Source organism: Pristiophorus japonicus, chromosome 12, assembly GCF_044704955.1.
Source record: "Pristiophorus japonicus isolate sPriJap1 chromosome 12, sPriJap1.hap1, whole genome shotgun sequence".
Lineage (NCBI taxonomy): Eukaryota > Metazoa > Chordata > Chondrichthyes > Pristiophoridae > Pristiophorus > Pristiophorus japonicus.
This window is the reverse complement of record NC_091988.1, coordinates 123,939,394-123,956,536: the sequence shown is the minus strand read 5'-3', so window position 1 is coordinate 123,956,536 and position 17,143 is coordinate 123,939,394. Positions and strand designations below refer to the sequence as shown.

At 43.7% G+C, this 17,143-nt stretch overlaps 1 protein-coding gene across 1 annotated transcript in view; it reads right to left on the bottom strand.

Annotated features, from left to right (window-relative positions):
* The window catches only part of ttll9 (tubulin tyrosine ligase-like family, member 9), a 76,061-nt gene that overhangs the window by 26,670 nt on the left and 32,248 nt on the right, over positions 1–17,143 (bottom strand). Inside the window, exons 5-8 of the mRNA XM_070894854.1 lie at positions 16,791–16,859; positions 15,651–15,741; positions 11,700–11,740; positions 7,545–7,632 (exon numbers count right to left, since the gene is read on the bottom strand). Coding sequence (XP_070750955.1) covers positions 7,545–7,632; positions 11,700–11,740; positions 15,651–15,741; positions 16,791–16,859 — 289 coding nt within the window. The remainder of the gene's footprint in view (positions 1–7,544; positions 7,633–11,699; positions 11,741–15,650; positions 15,742–16,790; positions 16,860–17,143) is intronic.

Genomic DNA, 17,143 nt, shown 5'->3' with positions numbered 1-17,143 from the left:
TACAGTGAGATACAGTGAGTTGCAGAGAGTTGCAGAGAGTTAGTGAGTTACAGGGAGTTAGTGAGTTACACAGAGTTAGTGAGTTACAGAGAGTTACAGAGAGTTAGTGAGTTACAGTGAGATACAGTGAGTTGCAGAGAGTTAGTGAGTTACAGGGAGTTAGTGAGTTACAGAGAGCCACAGTGAGTTAGAGAGTTAGTGATTTATAGAGAGTACAGAGAGTTACAGAGAGTTAGAGTGAGTTACAGAGAGTTACAGTGAGTTACAGAGAGTTAGTGAGTTACAGTGAGATACAGTGAGTTGCAGAGAGTTAGTGAGTTACAGGGGGTTAGTGAGTTACAGTGAATTACAGTGAGTTAATGAGTTAGAGAGTTACAGTGAGTTACAGAGAGTTACAGAGAGTTAGTGAGTTACAGAGTTACAGAGTTACAGTGAGTTAGTGTGTTACAGGGTGTTATGGAGAGTTAGTGAGTTACAGTGAGTTAGAGAGTTAGTGATTTACAGAGAGTTACAGTGAGTTACAGAAAGTTAGTGAGTTACAGAGAGTTACAGTGCGTTACAGAGAGTTAGTGAGTTACAGTGAGATACAGTGAGTTGCAGAGAGTTAGTGAGTTACAGGGAGTTAGTGAGTTACAGAGTTAGTGAGTTACAGAGAGTTAGTGAGTTACAGAGTTAGTGAGTTACAGTGAATTACAGTGGGTTAATGAGTTAGAGAGTTACAGTGAGTTACAGCTAGAGAGTTACAGTGAATTACAGAGAGTTACAGAGAGTTACAGAGTTACAGAGTTACAGTTACAGTGAGTTAGTGTGTTACAGGGTGTTATGGAGAGTTAGTGAGTTACAGTGAGTTACAGAGAGTTAGTGAGTTACAGAGAGTTAGAGAGTTAGAGAGTTAGTGATTTACAGAGAGTTACAGTGAGTTACAGAAAGTTCGTGAGTTACAGTGAGTTCCAGAGAGTTACAGAGATAGAGAGTTAGAGAGCTAGAGAGTTAGTGATTTACAGAGAGTTACAGTGAGTTACAGTGAGTTACAGAAAGTTAGTGAGTTACAGAGAGTTAGAGAGTTAGTGATTTACAGAGAGTTACAGTGAGTTACAGTGAGTTACAGAAAGTTAGTGAGTTACAGTGAGATAGTGAGTTGCAGAGAGTTAGTGAGTTACAGGGAGTTAGATAGTTAGTGAGTTACAGAGAGTTACAGAGAGTTACAGTGAGATACAGTGAGTTGCAGAGCGTTAGTGAGTTACAGGGAGTTAGAGAGTTAGTGAGTTGCAGAGCGTTAGTGAGTTACAGGGAGTTAGAGAGTTAGTGAGTTACAGATAGTTAGAGAGTTACAGTGAATTACAGAGAGCTACAGAGAGTTAGTGAGTTACAGAGAGTTAGAGAGTTAGTAAGTTACAGAGAGTTACAGAGTTACAGTGAGTTAGTGTGTTACAGGGTGTTATGGAGAGTTAGTGAGTTACAGTGAGTTACAGAGAGTTAGTGAGTTACAGTGAGTTACAGAGAGTTAGTGAGTTACAGTGAGTTACAGAGAGTTAGAGAGTTAGAGAGTTAGAGAGTTAGAGAGTTAGAGAGTTAGTGATTTACAGAGAGTTACAGTGAGTTACAGAGAGTTAGTGAGTTACAGTGAGATACAGTGAGTTGCAGAGAGTTAGTGAGTTACAGGGAGTTAGAGAGTTCATGAGTTACAGAGAGTTAGTGAGTTACAGAGAGTTAGTGAGTTACAGTGAATTACAGTGAGTTAATGAGTTAGAGAGTTACAGTGAGTTACAGATAGTTAGAGAGTTACAGTGAATAACAGAGTTGCAGAGAGTTAGAGAGTTAGACAGTTAGTAAGTTACAGAGAGTTACAGTAAGTTAGTGTGTTACAGGGTGTTATGGAGAGTTAATGAGTTACAGAGAGTTAGTGAGTTACAGAGAGTTAGTGAGTTTCAGAGATTTACAGAGAGTTAGTGAGCTACAGAGAATTACAGTGTGTTACAGTGAGTTACAATGAGTTAGTGAGTTACAGTGAGTTACAGTGAGTTAGAGAGTTACGGAGAGTTACAGAGTTAGAGAGTTAGAGAGTTCGAGAGTTAGTGAGTTACAGTGAGTTACGGTAAGTGAGTGAGTTACAGTTAGTTGCAGAGAATTAAAGAGTTACAGAGAGTTAGTGAGTTACAGTGAGTTACAGAGAGTTATAAAGAGTCACAGAGAGTTACAGTGAGGTACAGAGAGTTACAGTGAGTTACAGAGAGTTAGTGAGTTACAAAGAGTTACAGAGAGTTACAGAGAGTTACAGAGAGTTACAAAGATTACAAAGAGTTAGTGAGTTACAGAGAGTTACAGTGAGGTACAGTGAGTTACAGTGAGTTAGTGAATTACAAAGAGTTACAGTGAGTTAGAGAGTTACAGAGAGTTAGAGAGTCAGAGAGTTAGTGAGTTACAGTGAGTTACGATAAGTGAGTGAGTTACAGTTAGTTGCAGAGAATGAGAGAGTTACAGAGAGTTAGTGAGTTACTGTGAGGTAGAGAGTTACAGTGAGTTACAGAGAGTTACAGCGAGTTGCAAAGAGTTAGAGAGTTACAGTAAGTTACAGAGAGTTAGTGAGTTACAGAGAGTTACAAAGAGTTAGTGATTTACAGACAGTTAGTGAGTTACAGAGTTAGAGAGTTACAGTGAGTTAGTGAGTTACAGATAGTTAGAGTTACAGTGAGTTACAGAGAGTTAGTAAGTTACAGTGAGTTACAGAGAGTTAGAGTTACACAATTACAGTGTGAGTTACTGTGAGTTACAGAGAGTTAGTGAGTTACAGTGAATTACAGTGAGTTACTGAGTTAGAGAGTTACAGTGAGTTACAGATAGTTAGAGAGTTACAGTGAATAACAGAGAGTTACAGAGTTAGAGAGTTATAGTGAGTTAGTGTGTTACAGGGTGTTATGGAGAGTTAATGAGTTACAGTGAGTTACAGAGAGTTAGAGAGTTAGAGAGCTACAGAGAGTTACAGAGAGTTAGAGAGTTAGAGAGTTAGAGAGTTAGAGAGTTAGAGAGTTAGTGAGTTACAGTGAGTTACAGTGATTTACGGTAAGTGAGTGAGTTACTGTTAGTTGCAGAGAATTAGAGAGTTACAGAGAGTTAGTGAGTTGCAGAGAGTTGCAGAGAGTTGCAGAGAGTTGCAGAGAGTTAGAGAGTTACAGTAAGTTACAGAGAGTTAGTGAGTTACTGTGAGGTACAGAGAGTTAGTGAGTTGCAGAGAGTTGCAGAGAGTTGCAGAGAGTTGCAGAGAGTTGCAGAGAGTTAGAGAGTTACAGTAAGTTACAGAGAGTTAGTGAGTTACAGAGAGTTACAGAGAGTTAGTGAGTTACAGACAGTTAGTGAGTTACAGAGAGTTAGTAAGTTACAGTGAGTTACAGAGAGTTAGAGTTACAGAATTACAGTGAGTTACCGTGAGTTACAGAGAGTTAGTGAGTTACAGCGAGTTAGGGAGAGTTAGAGTTAGAGTTAGGGAGTTACAGAGAGTTAGTGAGTTACAGAGAGTTAGTGAGTTACGTGAGGTACAGTGAGTTACAGTGAGTTACAGAGAGTTAGAGAGTTACAGAGTTAGTAAGTTACAGAGAGTTAGAGAGAGTTACAGAGAGTTAGAGAGAGTTACAGAGAGTTAGAGAGTTACAGTGAGTTAGTGTGTTACAGGGTGTTATGGAGAGTTACGTGAGGTACAGTGAGTTACAGTGAGTTACAGTGAGTTACAGTGAGTTACAGTGAGTTACAGAGAGTTACAGAGAGTTACAGAGTTAGAGAGTTAGAGAGTTAGAGAGTTAGAGAGTTAGTAAGTTAGTAAGTTACAGAGAGTTAGAGAGAGTTACAGAGAGTTAGAGCGTTACAGTGAGTTAGTGTGTTACAGGGTGTTATGGAGAGTTAGAGAGTTAGTGAGTTACAGTGAGTTACAGAGAGTTAGTGAGTTACAGAGAGTTAGAGAGTTAGTGAGTTATAAGAACATTAGAATTAGGAACAGGAGTAGGCCATCTAGCACCTCGAGCCTGCTCCGCCATTCAATAAGATCATGGCTGATCTGGGAGTTACAGAGAGTTAGTGAGTTACAGAGAGTTAGAGAGTTAGTAAGTTACAGAGAGTTACAGTGAGTTACAGAGTTAGAGAGTTACAGTGAGTTACTGAGAATTACAGAGAGTTACAGAGTTACAGTGAGTTAGAGAGAGTTAGAGAGAGTTAGAGAGAGTTAGAGAGAGTTAGAGAGAGTTAGAGAGAGTTAGAGAGAGTTAGAGAGAGTTAGAGAGAGTTAGAGTTACAGAGTTACAGTGAGTTACAGTGAGTTACAGAGAATTACATCGAGGTAGAGAGTTAGAGAGTTACAGTGAGTTACAGTTAGTTGCAGAGAATTAGAGAGTTACAGTGAGTTGGTGAGTTACCGTGAGGTACAGAGAGTTACAGAGAGTTACAGAGAGTTACAGAGAGTTACAGAGAGTTACAGAGAGTTAGTGAGTTACAGAGAGTTACAGAGAGTTAGTGAATTACAGTGAGTTACTGAGAATTACAGAGAGTTACAGAGTTACAGTGAGTTACAGTGAGTTACAGTGAGTTAGTGAGTCACAGTGAGTTAGAGAGAGTTAGAGTTACAGAGTTACAGTGAGTTACAGAGAATTACATCGAGTTAGAGAGTTAGAGAGTTACAGTGAGTTGGTGAGTTACCGTGAGGTACAGAGAGGTACAGAGAGTTAGAGAGAGTTAGAGAGAGTTAGAGAGAGTTAGAGAGAGTTAGAGAGTTACAGTGAGTTAGTGTGTTACAGGGTGTTATGGAGAGTTACGTGAGGTACAGTGAGTTACAGTGAGTTACAGAGAGTTAGAGAGTTAGAGAGTTAGAGAGAGTTAGAGAGTTAGAGAGTTAGTAAGTTACAGAGAGTTAGAGAGAGTTACAGAGAGTTAGAGAGTTACAGTGAGTTAGTGTGTTACAGGGTGTTATGGAGAGTTAGAGAGTTAGTGAGTTACAGTGAGTTACAGAGAGTTAGTGAGTTACAGTGAGTTACAGAGAGTTAGAGAGTTAGTGAGTTATAAGAACATAAGAATTAGGAACAGGAGTAGGCCATCTAGCACCTCGAGCCTGCTCCGCCATTCAATAAGATCATGGCTGATCTGGGAGTTACAGAGAGTTAGTGAGTTACAGAGAGTTAGAGAGTTAGAGAGTTAGTAAGTTACAGAGAGTTACAGTGAGTTACAGAGTTAGAGAGTTACAGTGAGTTACTGAGAATTACAGAGAATTACAGAGAGTTACAGAGTTAGAGAGAGTTAGAGAGAGTTAGAGAGAGTTAGAGAGAGTTAGAGTTACAGAGTTAGTGAGTTACAGTGAGTTACAGAGAATTACATCGAGGTAGAGAATTAGAGAGTTACAGTGAGTTACAGTTAGTTGCAAAGAATTAGAGAGTTACAGTGAGTTGGTGAGTTACCGTGAGGTACAGAGAGTTACAGAGAGTTAGTGAATTACAGAGAGTTAGTGAGTTACAGAGAGTTAGAGAGTTACAGAGAGTTAGTGAGTTACAGAGTTACTGAGAATTACAGAGAGTTACAGAGTTACAGTGAGTTACAGTGAGTTAGTGAGTCACAGTGAGTTAGAGAGAGTTAGAGTTACAGAGTTACAGTGAGTTACAGAGAATTACATCGAGTTAGAGAGTTAGAGAGTTACAGTGAGTTACAGTGAGTTGGTGAGTTACCGTGAGGTACAGAGAGTTACAGTGAGAGAGTGAGTTACAGAGAGTTACAATGAGTTAGAGAGTTAGTGAGTTACAGAGAGTTACAGAGAGTTAGTGAATTACAGAGAGTTAGAGAGTTACAGTGAGTTACAGAAAGTTAGTGAGTTACAAAAAGTTAGAGAGTTAGTTACAGAGAGTTACAAAGAGTTACAAAGAGTTACAAAGAGTTAGTGAATTACAGTGAGTTAGAGAGTTACAGAAAGTTAGTGAGTTACAAAAAGTTACAGAGAGTTAGTTACAGAGTTACAGAGAGTTACAGAAAGTTAGTGAGTTACAAAAAGTTACAGAGAGTTAGTTACAGAGAGTTACAGAGAGTTACAGAGAGTTAGTGAGTTACATTGAGTTACAGTGAATTACGGAGTTACAGAGAGTTGGTGAGTTAGAGTGTTAGTGAGTTACAGTGAGTTACAGAGAGTTAGTGAGTTACAGTGAGTTACAGAAAGTTACAGAGAGCCGCAGAGAGTGCTGGTTGAGATACTGGTAGCCATGATACTTTCAATCTTTCACCACGAGCATGGTGGATAGAGGTGTACCGATGGATGTGGTGTATTTAGATTTCCAAAAGGCATTCGATAAGGTGCCACACAAAAGGTTACTGCAGAAGATAAAGGTACGCAGAGTCAGAGGAAATGTATTAGCATGGATAGAGAATTGGCTGGCGAACAGAAAGCAGAGAGTCGGGATAAATGGGTCCTTTTCCAGTTGGAAATCAGTGGTTAGTGGTGTGCCACAGGGATCAGTGCTGGGACCACAACTGTTTACAATATACATAGATGACCTAGAGGAGGGGACAGAGTGTAGTGCAACAAAATTTGCAGATGACACTAAGATTAGTGGGAAAGCGGGTTGTGTAGAGGACTCAGAGAGGCTACAAGGAGATTTGGATAGGTTAAGCGAATGGGCTAAGGTTTGGCAGATGGAATACAATGTCGGAAAATGTGAGGTCATCCACCTTGGGAAAAAAAACAGTAAAAGGGAATATTATTTGAATGGGAAGAAATTACAACATGCTGTGGTGCAGAGGGACCAGGGGGTCCTTGTGCATGAATCCCAAAAGGTTATTTTGCAGGTGCAGCAGGTAATCAGGAAGGCAAATGGAATGTTGGCCTTCATTGCGAAAGGGATGGAGTACAAAAGCAGGGAGGTGTTGCTGCAACTGTATAAGGTATTGGTAAGGCTGCACTTGGAGTACTGCGTGCAGTTTTGGTCACCTTACTTAAGGAAGGATTATACTAGCTTTGGAAGGGGTACAGAGACGATTCACTAGGCTGATTCGAGAAATGAGGGGGTTAACTTATGATAGATTGAGTAGACTGGGTCTTTACTCCTTGGAGTTCAGAAGGATGAGGGGTGATCTTATAGAAACATTTAAAATCATGAAAGGGATAGACAAGATAGAGGCCGAGAGGTTGTTTCCATTGGTGGGGGAGACTAGAACTAGGGGGCACAGCCTCAAAATATGGAGGAGCCAATTTAAAACCAAGTTGAGAAAGAATTTCTTCTCCCAGAGGGTTGTGAATCTGTGGAATTCTCTGCCCAAGGAAGCAGTTGAGACTAGCTCATTGAATGTTTTCAAGTCAAAGATAGATAGATTTTTAAGCAATAAGGGAATTAAGAGTTACGGGGAGAGGGCGGGTAAGTGGAGCTGAGTCCACGGCCAGATCAGCCATGATCTTGTTGAGTGGCGGAGCAGGCTCGAGGGGCTGGATGGCCTACTCCTGTTCCTAATTCTTATGTTCTTATGTTCTAATCTGTGCAGTATTTCCCAATGGCCCAAGGGAGCCCGTTTCATGAAAAAACAAAGGATACAATGATCATCGATGCTGGTTAGGGAAAATCGGGTATTTGAAAACCGAGCAAAGCCATCTCTATATAACCAGGCCTTCAGAGGGACGTACTGCATAAATGGAGACAGACAAAGAGAAATAAGTAAACATACAGCTCTCATCTCTGAACAGTATCTACAGCCTGACTGTATTTACTCCGGGCACTTTAGGTCAGCTGTGTAAATGTACAATACGTGGGTCGGATTGTGAGAAACCACAGTAAGGCCCGAGATTGCTGACAGTTTCTCAGTCTGTGTCTCAATTCATCATTCACAAGTGACCTTTACAGTTCACCTATTCAGCATTTATATACTTCACACCAGCACTCGTCGCTAACTGCGGTCTTTAACATGCTACACCACACCACCACTGGTAGGGTGACAATGACATTTATCTGCAGTGAAGCACTCAGCTATTAATAATTCTGAAAGGAATTCTCAGACGCTCCTGTCATTCGAGCAGTTGCTAAGAATAGATTAGTGAGCCTGTACTTTATTGCTGGGAAGGCAGTATCTGACTCATGATAAGCCGGGCGGAAGAGCGCATTTCCTTCTTTCATTCAAGATCAGACTAATGGACCAAATTGGGTGGCTTTCTTAATGTAATTGTCAGTGAAAGAGAGAACTGCATTTATATAGCGCCTTTCACAACCTCCGGACGTCTCAAAGCACTTTACAGCCAATTTGAAGTGTGGTCACTGTTGTAATGTGGGAAACGCGGCAGCCAACTTGCGCACAGCAAGCTCTCACAAACAGCAATGTGATAATGACCAGATAATCTGTTTTTGTTATGTTGACTGAAGGATCAATATTGACCCCAGGACACCGGGGATAACTCCCTGCTCTGCTTGGAACTAGAGCCATGGGATCTTTTACGTCCACCTGAGAGAGCAGACGAGGCCTCAATTTAACGTCTCATCCGAAAGACGGCACCTCCGACTGTGCAGCATTGCCTCAGCACTGCACTGGAGTGTCAGCCTAGACTTTTGTGGTCAAGTCCCTGGAGTGAGAGTTGAACCCACGACCTTCTGAGTCAGATAGTTTGTTCCATTATATGGATTTGTATGTTTAATATACTCAAATGAATCTAGGTATCTTGTGAGATATGTGGCCCAGTGACATTTTTGACTAATTGTAAATGTGTATGGAGAATCACTGAAATGGTCGTTGAAACGCTGCATCGGAAGGATTAATACCACTGCTGGTTGTGGCATTTAAAGGTGGAAATGACAATGGCTGTCTTTGGGAAAGCAACTGCTTGAATCATCACGGAGTGCTCAGAACAAATCTAGCATAAAGGAAGATGATTCGAATCAAAGACCAGTACAGCACAGGAGGCCATTCGACCCATCGAGTCTGCACCGGCTCTCTCGAGGAACAATCCTGTCAGTCCCACCCCCCGCTCTTTCCCCATCGCCCTCCAATCCGTCTCCTTCAGGTATTTATCCAATTCCCTTGTGAAGGCTGCTATTGGCTCTATATCCAGCAGCCTATCAGGCCGTGAATTCCAGACCCTAACCACTCGTTGTATAGAAGGTTTTACCTCCTGCCGTCTCTGGCTCATTTGCCAATCCCCTTAAATCTGTGCCCTCTGGTTACCCACCCTTCAGCTGTTGGAAACAGTATCTCCATATTTACTCTAAACTATGATTTTTAAATGCCTCGATCAAATCTCCTCTTGGCCTTCTCTGCTCCAAGGAGATCAACACCAGCTTCTCCAGTCTATCCAAGCAACTGATGTCCCTCATCCCTGAACCCATTTTAGTAAATCTCTCTGCACCCTCTCCATGGCCTTCACATCCTTCCTAAAGTGCGGTGCCCAGAATTGGACACAATACTCCAGCTGGGGCCGAACCAGTGTTTATATAGGTTTATCAAAATTGTGGCCTGCAATGTTCCCCATAATGTTTTGGGGCCCTGCGTGGCCCCTTTAAGGGCTGGCCATTCAAAATACCACGCATGCGTGGTTTTCTACACTGATAGGCCGGCTGCACGAGTTCCCTGGAGGAAACGCTGGTGCCCTGTACCCCCAAGACTAAGTCATTAAACAGCAGTGGTCCCAGTACCGACCTTGGGTAACACTATACCTCCTCCAGTTCGAAAAACAGCCATTCACCACAACGCTGTGTTTCTATCCTTTAGCCAATGTTGTATCCATGCTGCTGCCCCTTTTATCCCAGGGGCTTCAATTTGCTAACACACCCAATATGTGGCACTTTATCAAAAGTCTTTTGAAAGTCCATATACACAACATCAATTGGACTGCCCGCATCCATCCTCTGTTACCTCATCAAAAAAATTCAATTAAGTAGTCAAACATGAGTCACGCTTAACCAATCGTGCTGGCTCTCCTTTATTAGTCCATGTTTCTGAAAGCTTCCCCACCACCGATGTTAAACTGACCGGCCTGTAATTACCAGCTTTATCCCGCTCCCCTTTTTTGAACAAGGGGGTAATATTTACAATTCTCCAGTCCTCTGGACCATCCCTGTATCTAAGGAGGTTTGGAAGATTGTGGCCAGCACAAATTCTCCCCTTACTTCTCTCAGCAACCTAGGATGCATCCCACTGAACCGGGTGACATATCCACTTGAAGTACTGCCAGCCTTTCTAGTACCTCCTGTTCATTTTTATCTCATCCAGTATCCCAGCAACCTCCTCGTTTACCGCAGCTTTGGCAAAGTCCTCTTCCTTGGTAAACACCGATACAAAGTACTCATTCAGTACCTCAGCCATGCCTTCTGCCTGTGCCAATAGATCCCCATTATGGCCCCTAATCTACCCACTGCCCCTCTGAAAACCCTTTCATTGTTAATATGCTGATAAAAGACCTTTGGATTCCCTTTTATGGTTGTGGTTGTTGGAGGCCAATCATCTCAGCGCCAGGACATCACTGCAGAGCTCCTCAGGGCACTGTCCTAGGCAATCTGTGTGGTAATTTGCACTCTTTTGAGGAGTTTGGTGGAGCAGCATAAGATTATAGTAAATCCAGTGATCATTTACTGCAAGTGGGATCATTATTGGTTGCTCAGTGCAGAGAACAGAGTATGAAGAATGCAGGTTCTGATCGTAACTTCACTCGTTAGACAGATCCACCGTGACTCACTGCGGTTAGACACGGACCCTCCTGGACTCACTGCAGTTTGACACGGAGGAGTGTAGAGGAACAAAGGGACCTTGGAGTGCAGGTCCACAGATCCCTGAAGGTAGCAGGCCAGGTGGATAAGCTGGTTATAGCCGAGGCATAGAATACAAGAGCAGGGAGGTTATGCTTGAACTGTATAAAGCACAGGTTAGGCCGCAGCTGGAGCTCTGTGTGTAGTTCTGGTCACCACATTACAGGAAAGATGTGATTGCACTGGAAAGGATGCAGAGGAGATTTACAAGAATGTTGCCTGGACTGGAGAATTTTGGCTATGAAGAAATATTGGAGATGCTGGGTCTGTTTTCTTTGGAACAGAGGAGACTGAGGGGAGACCTTATTGAGGTGTATAAAATTATGAGGGGCTCGATAGAGTGGATAGAAAGAGCCTATTTCTCAGAGCAGAGGGGTCAACAATCAAGGGGCATAGATTTAAAGTAATTGGTAGAAGGATTAGAGGGAGATGAGGAGAAATTTCTTCACCCAGAGGGTGGTGGGGGTCTGGAACTCACTGCCTGAAAGGATGGTAGAGGCAGAAACCCTCACCATATTTAAAAAGTACTTGGATGTGCACTTAAAATGCCATAACCTATAGGGCTACGGACCGAGAGCTGGAAAGTGGGATTAGGCTGGATAGCTCTTTGTCGGCCAGCGCGGACACGATGGGCCGAAATGGCCTCCTTCCGTGCTGCAAATTTCTATGATTCTATGACACAGACCCACGCAGACTCTCTGCCGTTGTCAGCTGGGGATTAGGCTTATACCCTGCTATCCTATTTAAAAGTTTATCATACCCACTTTTTGCACTAGACTCGTACAGATCTACCGTCAGAATAAATGTGAAATAGTATTACCCAATCTGACAGTAAGGTAAGGTCCCTCTCAATGTCACTCCTGTGACAATACTTTCTATATATCCCATGTTGTAAAGCAGCTGAGTGCTGTATCTATTTAATATGTACCCCATGTGAGGGGCTTCAGAAACAAACGTACTTACAGACATCACCAGAACATAGACTCGCAGATCAAACTTTCTCCCTGCAAATAACCAAAGATCTCGTTAGCAACATGTACAAACAACTGTAAAAAACTGTGATGGTTCCCCTTGCCCAACAGGGGCTGTGGCATGAGAGAGTGACAGACTCTATACAAGGTCAGGGACTGTGTACAAGGTCAGGGACTGGGAACGGGGGGGTGTGTGTACGGGGCGGGGCATTCAGGGGCACGCGCACGGGGGGGGGGCATGTACCGGGGGAGCCGTGAACGGGGGGGGGGGGGGCGCGAGTACGGGGGGGGGCACATACGGCGCGTGTACAGGGGGACGGGACGTGTACAGAGGGCGGGAGGGGCGTGTACACGGGGGGAGGGGCGTGTACACAGCGGGTGTGGCGGGCCGAGTACAGGGGGTGCAGTCAGAATTAGAGGGTTCTTATCATTTGAGATCAACTAATTGAGGACAGGCTGGCAATTGAGACCGGACTGTGTGCGTGGCTTCCTGCTGAACAAAGGAGCAGGAGTCAGCCATTCGGCCCCTCGAGCCTGCTCCGCCATTCAATAAGATGATGGCTGATCTGATCCTGGCCTCAACTCCACTTCCCTGCCCACTCCCCATTGTCCTTTAGTCCCTTATCGTTCAAAAATCTGTCTATCTCCACCTTAAATATATCCTTTTCCTTTCTGCCTATCCTTCCGAAATGTTAAATACCCCTGAATATTCCCCTTGTAACCACATTTCTGTAATAGTTATCAGATCATACCCATTATTGCTATCTTGTTACGAATGCTGCGTGCATTCAGATAAAGAGTTTTTAATTTTGTCTTTTTACCATTTCTCCCTACTCTGACCCCACTTTGTGATGCACTCATGTTTATACACTCTGTCCCTTCCTGTCACGCTCTGATTATCATTACCTCTATCGCTATCCTGCTCTATTGCCTTCTCCTTTCTTTTTGACATTTTAAATTTCCCCTGAACTGATCCCTCCCCCTCAGCCCTAGTTATTCAATTTGCCAGGTCACTGATCCCAGCATGGTTCAAGTGAAGCCCATCCCAACGGAACAGCTCCCTCCTACTGGTGTCAGTGCCCCATGAACCGAAACCCATTCCACCAATCTTTGAGCCACGTGTTTAACTCTCTGATCCTATTTACCCTATGCAAATTTGCTCGTGGCTCAGGTAGTAATCCAGAAATTAATACCCTTGTGGTTCTGCTTTTTAATTTAGCCTCTAGGTGCTCAAACTCCTTCAGCAGAACCTCTTTGTCCTACCATTGTCGTTGGTAGCCACGTGGACCATGACAACTGGATATGTCCCCTCCCATTCTAAGTTCCTCTCCAGCCCAGAGGAGATGTCCTTAACCCTGGCACCGGGCAACAATGCCTTCGGGACTCACACTCTCTGCTGCAGAGAACAGTATCTATCCCCCTAATGATACTGCCCCAACTACTCCAGGATTTATTTTTACTCCCCCAACAGTGCTGTGGTCAGTTTGCTCATCCTCCCTGCAGCCCCTGCTCCTGTCCACACGAAGTAAGCACCTCGAACCTGTTGGACAAGAGCAAGGGCCGAGGCTCTTCCAGCATTCGATCCTGGGTCCTCATACCCGCCAGATGAACAGTGTTCTAAAAGCAATTTAGCTTAATACAGGATCAGTATATACCCCTGAGGGGCAAGAACTCACTTATCAAATGAAACACCAAAAGAGGTGAGAGATAACATCAAACTAAAGGAAAAATAGTCGAAAAGTGCAAAAAATAGTGTAGACCCAGAGATATAAAGAACTGGAAAGGGAGACAAAACAGATAGCTGCAAAAAGGGAATAAGAAAAGAAACTTGTCAGGAATATCAAGATTAACACAAAGCTTTTATAATGATGTTAGAACAAAAAGGGTAGTCTAGGGTAACGTTGGCCCTTTAGAAACAGATGTGGGTAATATTACAAATGGAAATAAGGAAATGGCAGACTTGTTGAATAATTGCTTTGTGTCAGTCTTCACAGTATGGAAATATATACCTTGCAAATGGAACTCCATTACTTAAGAAAGGTGAGAGAGAAATCAGGAAATGATAATCCTGTGAGTCTAACAGCTGTTGTGGGGGTTATTGGAATCTATAATTAAGGACAGAGTGACTGAGCAGGTAGACAAATTTGATCTGATTAGAGAGAGCCAACATGGATTTGTGAAGGGTAGGTCATGTCTAAAGAACCTCATTGAATGTTTTGAGGAAGTAACTAAAGTAGTAGACAGGGCAATGTCTATGGATGTAGTTTATATGGACTTCCAGAAGGCATTCGATAAGGTTCCACATAAGTTAGCTAAAATGAAAGCTTGTGGAATTGAAGGCAAATTATTGACGTGGTTAGGAGATCGGTTAGGTGGTAGAAGACAATGCGTAGGGGTAATGGGTATCTCGAATTGAAAGGAAGTGACGAGCGGTGCCCCTCAAGGATCTGTGCTGGGGCCTCAACTCGTCACTATATTTATGAATGACTTAGATAACACAATAGCGAGCCATATCTTCAAGTTTGCTGATGAAACAAAGATTGGAGGTATAGTAAGTAGTGTAGAAGGGAACACAGAATTATAAAGAGACATCGATAGATTAAGTGAGTCAGCAAAACTGTGGCAGATAGTGCAACTAGAGTGTGAGGGCATCCATTTTGACCAAAAAAGGACAGATCCGAGCACTATTTAAATAGTGAAAATAGTGAAGCCAAAGAGATTTCCTGGTCCATGTACACAGATCACTAAATGTAGTAATACAAAATCAATCAAAAAGGCTGATGCAATGTTACCCTTTATAAGGAGGCCGAGAATATTAAGGGGAGTAACTTTTGCTACAGTGATACAAAGTGTGTGTGTGTGTGTGTGTGTGTGTGTTAATGTTGTACCTGTGTGTGTGTGTGTGAGTGCGCATGTGTGTGTGAGCGAGTAAGCGAGTGAGTGAGCGTGTGTTTATGTGTGCGCGCGTGTGTGTGTGTTAATGTTGTACTAGGGACGTGTGTGTGTGTGTGTGTGTGTGTGTGTGTGTGTGAGGTGTGAGAGAGAGTGCGTGTGTGTGGGTATGTGTGAGTGTTTGTGTGTTAATGTACTGGGGACCTGTGTGTGTGTGTACGAATGTGTGTGTGTGTGTGTGTGTGTGTGTGTGTGTGAGCCTGTGTGTGTGTGAGCCTGTGTGTGTGTGTGTGTGTATGAATGTGTGTGTATGAGTATGGGTTAATGTTGTACTGGGGATCTGTGTGTGTATGTGTGTGTGGGTTAATGTTGTACTGGGGACCTGTGTGTGTGTGTGTGTGTGTGTGAGTGTGGGTTAATGTTGTACTGGGGACCTGTGTGTGTGTGTGTGTGTGTGTGTGTAGATGTGTGTGTGGTTAATGTTGTACTGGGGACCTGTGTGTGTGTGTGTGTGTGTGTGTGAGTGTGGGTTAATGTTGTACTGGGGACCTGTGTGTGTGTGTGTGTGTGTGTGTGTAGATGTGTGTGTGGTTAATGTTGTACTGGGGACCTGTGTGTGTGTGTGTGTGTGTGTGTATGAGTGTGTGTGTGTGTGTGTGTGTATATGAGTGTGTGTGTGTGTGTGTGTGAGAGTGTGGGTTAATGTTTTACTGGGGACCTGTGTGTGTGTGTGTGTGTGTGTGTGTGTGGGGGGGAGCATTAGTGTTGTACTAGGGACCTGTGTGTGTGTGTGTATGTGTGTGTGTTTAGTGTTGTACTGGGCACTGCCTGGAATTCCCTTCCTAAATCTCTCTGCCACTCTAACTCTTCCTTCTCCTTTAAGACTTTTCTTAAAACCTATCTCTTTGACACCAAGTCAAATATTTCTTTGTGTGACTTGGTGTAAAATATTGCCTGATAATGCTCCTGTGAAGCACTCGGGAAGTTTCACTAAGTTAAAGGTTCTGTATAAATGTAAGTGTGTCTTTGTGTTGGAAGTATGGTACACTACCTCCAATCAGGTAGGGGTTCTCAATGTAACGCTGCACAACGTAACTTTCCACTGTAACTTCATCCTTTGAGTCATCTGCGCGATTTCCATCCTAGAACAGAAAGAGTCTCACTCAGGAAAATACCTGTGCCACCTAATTTACACTCTGTGTTGCAGCACAAAACCATCTGGGATTTGCTGGGGGTCCGTGGGTGTGTGAGGCCGCAGACTAGCAGCCACTGACAATGGCTCCCTGTCCTGTGTGTCCCAGGGATGACCCCTTTCAGCCTGACATCACAGTAGGCAGGACGGGCAGTTACTGCCACCCGTTGCCACTCCCGGTGACCTCCGCGGTCCACGTACTGCCAGGCCACAGGTGCAAGTGTACGGCAGCCCTCTCGGCCAGCAACCCCAAGGCCATGCCTTCAAATCCCACCATGGCAAACTCTGAAATGGAATTCATTTATCGACTGGGACCAGATAAAATGACCATGAAGTTGTAAAAACCCAACTTGTTCACCAAGGTCCTTCTGGGCCTATACCTGACTCCAAACCTACACAGTTGACTCTTCATGCTCTCAGGGCAATTAGGGATGGGCAGGAAACAGGTCATTGCCACAAATGCCCAGAGAACAAATACACACAAAAAAACAAGTGGGGCCCACCAAATCTGGAAAAGCCCTTTCCTCTATGGCACCCAGTTGAGAGTATTACTTTCTACATCATGCTCCATTACCAAGACTGCCCACTTCCACCTCCGTAACATCACCCATCTCCACTCTGCCTCAGATCATCTGCTGCTGAAACCCTCATCCATGCCATTATTACCTCCAGACTCGACTTTTCCAACCCACTGCTGGCAGGCCTCCCATCTTCCATATTCCATATACTTGAGCAAATCTGCTCCCCATGTCCGAACACGACCAAGTCCAGTTCACCCATCACTCTTGTGCTCGCCAACCTACAATGGATCCCAATGGCAACGCCTCGATTTTAAAATTCTCATCCTCTCTTTCAAATCCCTCCATGACCTCGTCCCTCCCGATCTCAATAATATCCTCCAGCCCCACAAACCCCCGAGTTCTCTGTACTCCTAACTCTGGCCTCTTGTGCAAGTACTATTTTCTACATACTAGTATATTATTACAAGCAGAATGTTACCTTTCTCCACTCCATGATATCTTTGAGTTTTCGGAACAGAAAGATGCCTTTGCCCTGTGATCTTGCCACCTATGAAGAAAAGGAATTCTTTATCTGATAAGCAATGGTGAAGTGTGAGGTGTGAAATCCCTCCCACAGCCTGGTTGGGCACAGATAGAATGGAATACGTGTTGTACTTTCTGAAACTTCTCTGGCTGCTGGAAAGGTGCTTGAGTTCGAGAGGCTTACAGTGCAATCGCTCGTTGGACTGCAGCAATAATCACACTGTTCAGCAGATTCACCCACTGTACTACCCCAACCGGGAACAACATCAACGTACTGTCCATTCACCCCCCCGCAACGTTCAACCCCAT